We start from the raw sequence: 7,903 nt of genomic DNA on the forward strand, positions 1-7,903 counted from the left end.
ACTGAAAGTTATGCAAGACGGCACTATCACATGTGACTTTTGATCCTTACTTGATGTTTGAGCCCTGTATACACCCTGGCACAAGTCGCTCTTCAAAAACATTTCTAATTTAATTCACGTAAACTGATGCCGATTTAAAAAAAAAAAATGTTTTACATTTTAATCAATTACAGTATGAACATCTGCCAGCAGGAGTCACTGTCATGATGTCCCAAAAACAGTGGCCTCAATGTTTAAATAAAAAAATGGATAAATAAATGAAAACACTGCTACGAGTTTGCTGTCAACAGTTTATGCAGCGAGTCATTTGATACCTTACAAAAACTCAGTTAATTGTGTTTAATTCAAAACACAAATCTGCTTTCTACATAAGTGTGGGCAATTGAAACAGGCCTGTAGCAAAAAAATGCTTAAATTAGTCAAATGAGTGTTGGCATTTTTCTTTTCAATGTGGACTGGATGTAACGTAATCGAAACAACTTGTGGAAAAAGAAAAGAAGCAGCTATTAATGGTACCATAATCTCTTACCAATGAGTGAGACTGATAGACAGTCCCATAAATACACCTAAACTCAGAATAAGCAGACTTCACCATTCAGGTAAAAAGCTTCTGGACTTATTTTTTTTATCTGAGTCCACATTCAGGTTGTGCAGTCCCACGGTGTCACTTTCCACCTATCCAGGCAGGCGTGTGTTATGTTGTGCTGTAGTATATGATGAGTCCGACTACGATGAGGGCCACCACAACTGCAACTGCAATTAACACTATTTTCACCTTCTTATTCTTCCATCTTGTTTTTTCCTTCACCTGGTTGGATTTCTTTTCAAAAGTTTTACTCTGGATGAAAACATAGAGAGACATAATATGTTACATTTATTTAGCATTTCACCAGGAAACAAAGACCTGTTGCTGGAAGAGTTGGGAAAGCACACAAACTGGGCTTTTGACCAAAAAATGGTGCAACATTTAACCAGAAACAGTCTGACACAATTCAAGGGAAATCTAATGAAAGATGTTCCGACCAGGGTTTTTTTTCTTACCCGGCGCAGTAGTTGAAGATGACGATATTGAATACACCCCCCCCCCCCCCCCCCCAAATGCATGACTCACAATGCCATTTTCTCAGCCCTAAATCACATTGTACCAACTCCAATCCCTCAGCAGCTTGAACCAACAGACCCACCCATCCCGGAATCAATTGTTCATCTTATAAATCATACCAATGGCCAATGATTTGATGTATGCGCACAGAAGACAACTGTCAAATTTACTCAAATTAGACAAAAATCATTAACCAAGAATGGACAGAAGGGCCAGAACAGATTTGCCTTTACAGACATGCTTAAAGAAATGATTAACTCTTCTGAATTAAAAAGTCAGAAACAGATTAAAGAGCAACTTGAGTTTATCTTAATGTTTTCTTTAAGCTAGCAAAGACGTCAATATACAGTTTGAGGTTAATCATCATTGCAACTAGTTCAAAGAACAAAGTTAGCCTTTTGATCAAATCTACTAACTAATAGGCAAGAGCTCTCTTTTATTCTCTTCTGAAATGCCCTGACCTGTTGGCAAGGAGAGCCACACTATATGTGAAATGATGCCTCCACATGTGAAACAGCTTTTAATATCTTTGGCTTTGCGACCACAAGAAGTTGTCGAGTCCCAACCCTGGTCGTCATAGTAACAATATCCAGGCTTGCCATTGGCTAACTTTATGGAGCAAGCTCTCCAGGCATGAGACAGGGCTACCTTCTCAAATGGGCTAATTACAGGCAGTAAGAAATATGGTGCTTCACACACGTTATCAAGACACATTGTGAACTGATTTTAGTTGTAAAAAACCCCACAAGTGTTGAGTAAAGTTACTGCTATGCCCTGGTGCTGAGATTATTCTAAAATAATAATACCCGTGAACAAGAGTTATTGGAGCCACGGTAGAGTTGAAGGGGGGGGGGGGGGGGGGGAAACCCCAGGAGCTCCATGTGATCTCAAAAAGTCTTTAAGTGTAAAAGCAAATCTACCCCGTCCTATATTGTGACATAACGTCGTCTATCATGGTTATGTGGGAACGATGTGACCCTCACTTTGACCCCTGGCCAAACACCGGCCTCATGGCATGTCCTGCACTCGCTCGGTTATACCCAGGGAGACCCGCTCACTTCATTCATCTCAACAAAAGGAAATACCTCTCCAAAAATAGCACCATAAAGCACAATCAGGATGTAAATTGTACATTTGTTTTCCCTCTCTTGCTCCACCTAAGGTGTATTTATAAACAATCAATTTGACTTGTCCCCTTTTGGATCCCTGTCACTAACCAATAGGATTCCACACACGAAAAGTGGAATCAAAATAAATAGTGGCGACTTTTGGGAACACAGCCTGCCAACCTTTCTTAGCAGCTCATCAGCTCTGTCCTCCAGGTCACCCAGTTTTCCAGATCGCTCTTCCGCTTTGTTCAAATTGTCCAGCATGATGTCCTTCACCTCCTCCGCATCCTCCTGGGCCTGCTGCAATCGGCTTTTCCCATTCTGTTTTGCAAACACACAATGTGGGCGATAGAGACACACAGCAGGTTAGTCTTCTCACTTGACAAATAACACACTGCAACACGGAACATGAACATTTTATTAATGAAATAGAGAAATTATTTTACAATATGTATATATATATATATATATATATATATATATATACACACACACACATTTCCCTATAATCATTGAAATCATTTAATTAAATTGAATCATTGACATTAATCATTTAATTAATGAGACATCTATCTAATTAATTAATGCCGTATTTAATGGCACATTTATTTATTTGCTCAATTTATTTAATTCCCTGGGCGGCTCGGTGTGCACTGGGTAGCACGTCCGCCTCACAGTTAGGAGGGTGCGGGTTCGATTCCACCTCCGGCCCTCCCTGTGTGGAGTTTGCATGTTCTCCCCGGGCCCGCGTGGGTTTTCTCCGGGCGCTCCGGTTTCCTCCCACATCCCAAAAACATGCTTGGTAGGCCGATTGAAGACTCCAAATTGTCCCTAGGTGTGAGTGCGAGTGCAAATGGTTGTTTGTCCCTGTGTGACCTGCGATCGGCTGGCAACCGGTTCAGGGTGTCCCCCGCCTACTGCCCGATGACGGCTGGGATAGGCTCCAGCACTCCCGCGACCCCCGTGGGGACTAAGCGGTTCAGAAAATGGATGGATGGATATTTAATTCCCTATTTAATTAATAAATGAAACATTTCATGAATTAATGACTTCATAATTTTTAATTAAATATTTCATGGTGTATTTAGTTATTTAATTTTAGCACTTTTGGTCCTCTGTACATGAAGGCTTGAGCCAGGATTCAAACCTTTTGATTGTGAACCCGTTTTGAAACATCCAATGTGTGATAAAAAAAAAAGAAAATTGACTTTATTCTTTAACAGTTCAAGAATGTTCCAGACAATGATGTCGCTAAAATAGGCTCCATCCATCGCCCAACCCTTCATGACAGTCGGTTTCAGCAAATATATTTCTGAAGAATTCTCTTGTAGCCGCAATCATAATTCCGATTCAGACTGAGAAAACTTTATTTACCCCGAGTTAGGTTTTAAATTAAGTTGAGGTAGAAAAGAAGACAGAAATAACTTTCCCATCAACACAAAGGCATGAAGCTGAAATTACGACTGTTGGGCCTTACTAATGTTGATTAAAAAGTAAAGCTTAAAAGGAACTAGTAATGTCATAAAACCAAAATGAAGTCAAATTAGTTTTCTCACACCCCTGCACAATGTTAACAACAGGTGAGGGGCTGTCTTGTCTTCCCAAAAACTTGCACTGAAAGTGTAATTAGTACAAGGAACCTTTGACATCTGCATTGTGAGAAAGAGAGGAAGCTGACATCTTAGAAGTTGACAGTGACAGGAAACTAGAGCAGCAAAACAGTTCATAATTCAGTGTCATTTCCTGCAAAAAACCGACGGCACCGGCCAGCACAAGTAAACCTGACGCTTATGATTGTCAGGATGGAGTGAATCCAAGCCCACATGTTGCCATTTTTCCCCATTAGGTTACCGTAGGCGGCAGTAAAAGAACAATAGTCTGTTTTAATTGAAGCTGGCAGCATCTTAACATGGGAACTGCTGCCCATTCCAGTTCGCCTCCTTGCTTCCTTCCTTTCCTTCCTCCCTTGCTCAATTCTGCCAACATTACCTGATATAATGCTGTGAGTCCAGGGGAAACCACACCCACATCATGTTATTTCATGCCTCTGACGGGATGGAATGTGACTATCCGAGTGTGACTCGTATTATCAGTCTTATAACTTAACAGTATTAAGAATCATTCTTGAATGAAAGCAGAGGTGGCAAAAGTACGCACATGCGACTTAAAGTAAATGGTATTTGTGTAAAAAACAAAGTAGAAGCTATCCATCTAAAATCGAAAGTAAAAATGAATTTCTGCAGTCATTTATATGCAACAACCAGTTGGATAACTTGCTACAACTTAATGGCACGCAAAATCGTTTCTCTCTTTTCAAACAGGTCATATACCGAGAAGAAAGTACACAAGACATAGCTTTGCTAACGTTAACGAGTAACAAAGAAATGCTGAATTAGCCAATGATCACAATTGGGAAAAAAGTTGTAATTTTTTTTTTTCTTCAGATTAGAGAATTTTTGCATTTGTTGTCACGGATAACTCTTGTCATTGAACACATCAAACCATTCTCCTCAAAAGGTCATGGTTGGGATCATCGTATCTGTTGCCTTGTTCCCAAGATTCCAATCATCCAAACACAAGCAATCAAAATTTCAACTACAATTGACTTTACCTCTCGCTATTTACTTTTTTTTTTTCAACATCGTGTCAGTTGAAAAAAGCAACAAGTCTGTTTTGAGATATGATATACAGATATGATTTCAAATGAGTGACTACAAGGGGAAAAAAAGTAATCAGAAAAAGAAATCTCAAGCCAAGTACAAATGCCAGAAAAAAAAACATTGAAAGTAAGCACATCAGACTTCGTAAACCAACTTTTTAACTTTTTCTATCATTTTAGAACAGTTAATCTCAAAGTGTGGTATGTGTACCACAAGTGGCTTTCTCCAGTGGTATGCGAAAGAATGACTGATTTAAATACAAATCAAATTTACAACTTTTGAAACATAAAATTCAATCAAATTCATTCGAATGCAGGTATTTGTATTTTTGTTGTTGTTGTGATTGTTGTTTTTAATGTGTCGTTGAGTTATAGTTAACATCCTTGACCAACGGTTTGTTTTAAAATATTAAATTATATTCATTAAATTTGAATTTAATCATAACTGCACTGTTGGGATGATTGTTATTGTTGTTTTTAATGTGTCGTTGAGTTATATTTAACATCCTTTAACAACAGTTTGTTTTAAAATATTAAATTATATTCATTAAATTTGAATTTAATCATTACTGCAGGGTTTAGATGATTGCTATTGTTGTTTTTAATGTGTCATTGAGTTGTATTTAACATCCTTTAACAACGGTTTGTTTTAAAATATGAAATCCTATTAATTTAATTTGAATTTAATCATAACAGCACTGTTTAGATGACGAGGACTTAGGCCTACTACGTTACTGTATGTGTGACCACTATTATGACACTTGAAGAACTGAGTATTTTTGAGGTGACAATTGGTGTAAAGATTCTTGAAAACTATTTTAAGATTAGAAATACAAAACGAACACTTACAGTGAATCTTGAAGTCCTCCCTTTTTAATGTGTTTAAATACCAAACGATGACGCTATTGTTAAAAAGTTTAACTTTTTTAATTTATGTTACTCTTAATAGATTAAGATCAAGATTAACAGTCATCGAAGGGACTTGAGAAGCCTTTGTTTTTCCCCAACAAACGGAAGTGTCCTTGGCGTGAGACGACAGGTACAGCAACCTGTAAACGACTGACAGCCACTCACCATTTCGTCTGTCGCGTCTGTGCGTGGTGGCTGGGGCGATGCGGCAGCTGTCACCGGATCCACTGCATTTATTGCTCGCGAGGAGCTTTATAACAGCCCTGGGAACAGGAAGTAACGCAAGAAACTCGCGTTTTACGAAGACCGCGCGACTTCCCCTTCCCTCTGCTCAACTTTCTTTCGGAGGTCTGCCTACTTAACTTGGTTCGGGTAGCAGCCCTTGCTGACACCCGAGACTGTTTGACAGATGCATTCATATAACCTCGGAAATTTGGAAATTCTCATGCGATCGGCCAAACACTCAAAAGAGGTTGGTTGTTCATTCGTTTGTTTTGTTTTTATAATTGGACATTTTTTTCGCGACATAAATATAAATATATACCTATAATTAGGTGGGAGAAATTACGGTTTTATTTTGTGATGCGACCGAAGATAGGTGAAATAGCTAAAGCTAGTTCAAATGAGGTTCTGTCTCAAGATGGCTACCACTAGGTAAGACTTATTTTCAATCAGTCTTTCACAATCTACTGCGGATTTTTGGATTCCGAAAACAACCTATAAACAACGTGCCAGAGAAAACTGCGCGTCTACCACCATGAAACCAAAGAAAATGTTGACTTCGATATTTCCAGGGGTACTTAAACGCATCAGTGCTAAATCTGACATTCCTTCAGCAGACAGGCATCAGTCAAGGCCTGGAGGCCAGATATGAACCATCTTGTGATTTTTATGGTCCACCAAAGAAAGTGTGTCTACTTTATGTTTCGTCCTATTTATTTTTAAAAAATTTTGGTAGACTATATGTTTCAAAAACCTTTTAAAAGTATAGTGATGAACTACTCCTTCAAATCCTTTCTTATTTTCAAATCCCAATATTTTCCATAACTTCTGCACATACAAATAGTAAAAATAATAGAAATGTGTAATAGAAATGTGTTATAGTAGTTGATTATGCCCTATATAGCAAATTGTTTTTTAGTTTCAAGGTTATTTGTGACATTCATTGCTCAATTATTAAGGGTCTTCTGTCCAAATACAGTTTTGCATAATTCTGTCATATAGCTGAGAATATATCAAGAGGGGGGATAACTCATGAAACATTCAAAACTTTTTACTGTGAGAGTGCATACGATACTGCATGTTTGCATTATATAGGCTACGTGCATTTTTCAAATCGCTAAAACATGCCATGAATCTTGAAATGCAGCAGACCTCTTTGACTTTCTGTTGAATATTGCATGATATGTGACCACTAATGGGTGTTCCCCACTTATGTGCAGCGCGTGACTGCCAAAGGGGGCTGCCTCTCCTCCCTTTAGAGTCATACAAATTCCCTATATAAACACCCACGGCGTCCATGGTACAAAAATGATGAGTTCACTTTGACCTTACCGCTACACTTTACGGACACATACTGTGTGTTTTGAGTGGTCATTTTGGTGACTGCGTGGGATTATTTGCAATAATCGTCCAGTAAAAATGTAGAATTCCCGTTTGTTGTCTTGTCGCAACTTTTAAAGTCACTTCACATTTTTTCTTACAATAACTGTGAGTAGAAGTTAGTATCTGATAAAGTACACACACAACTCAACTGTACGGCACTACAATACTATTGATCTGTGGCTCTGAAGTTGCCAAAAAAGAATATTTTTTCTTGGGGCCCAAACCCCCTGGCAGCACCCTTGAACACCTCTGTCACTCATCTAAACAATTCAAATTATTTCCTGCTGTCTTTGATTTATCCAACATGGGTTGAAGGATAAGCAGAAACACATGCTATGAAGGACACATTTGGTACTCTTATGAAATGCCATTGTGAATCCAAAGCATTCTGATTTAGTAACAATAACAAAGCTGCAAACGGGTCCTTGCAGTCCCTTATGTGATAGCAAATTAATCAAATGTAAGTAAGTAAGGAAATAAATCATCTGGGTTTGTCAAAGTGGTACATTTGCTTCACCG

At 38.5% G+C, this 7,903-nt stretch overlaps 1 protein-coding gene across 1 annotated transcript; it reads right to left on the minus strand.

Moving 5' to 3' along the window:
- Window positions 1-276: 276 nt before the first annotated feature.
- Window positions 277-6,185, minus strand: vamp5 (vesicle-associated membrane protein 5). Its single transcript, XM_037259867.1, has 3 exons — window positions 5,945-6,185; window positions 2,392-2,532; window positions 277-838 (listed from the first exon to the last, which is right to left on the minus strand). Exons 1-3 carry the CDS (start codon window positions 5,945-5,947, stop codon window positions 695-697), a joined length of 288 nt encoding a protein of 95 aa, XP_037115762.1. The 5' UTR covers window positions 5,948-6,185; the 3' UTR covers window positions 277-694.
- Between the last annotated feature and the right edge of the window lie 1,718 nt (window positions 6,186-7,903).

This window comes from Syngnathus acus, chromosome 9 (genome assembly GCF_901709675.1).
Source record: "Syngnathus acus chromosome 9, fSynAcu1.2, whole genome shotgun sequence".
Lineage (NCBI taxonomy): Eukaryota > Metazoa > Chordata > Actinopteri > Syngnathiformes > Syngnathidae > Syngnathus > Syngnathus acus.

Bases quoted from the DNA above. Each gene is read 5' to 3' on its own strand.
- vamp5 (XM_037259867.1), bottom strand. The intron at 839-2,391 runs GTTGGCAGGCTG...GTTTTCATCCAG, and splicing joins CTGATGAGCTGCTAAGAAAG to AGTAAAACTTTTGAAAAGAA.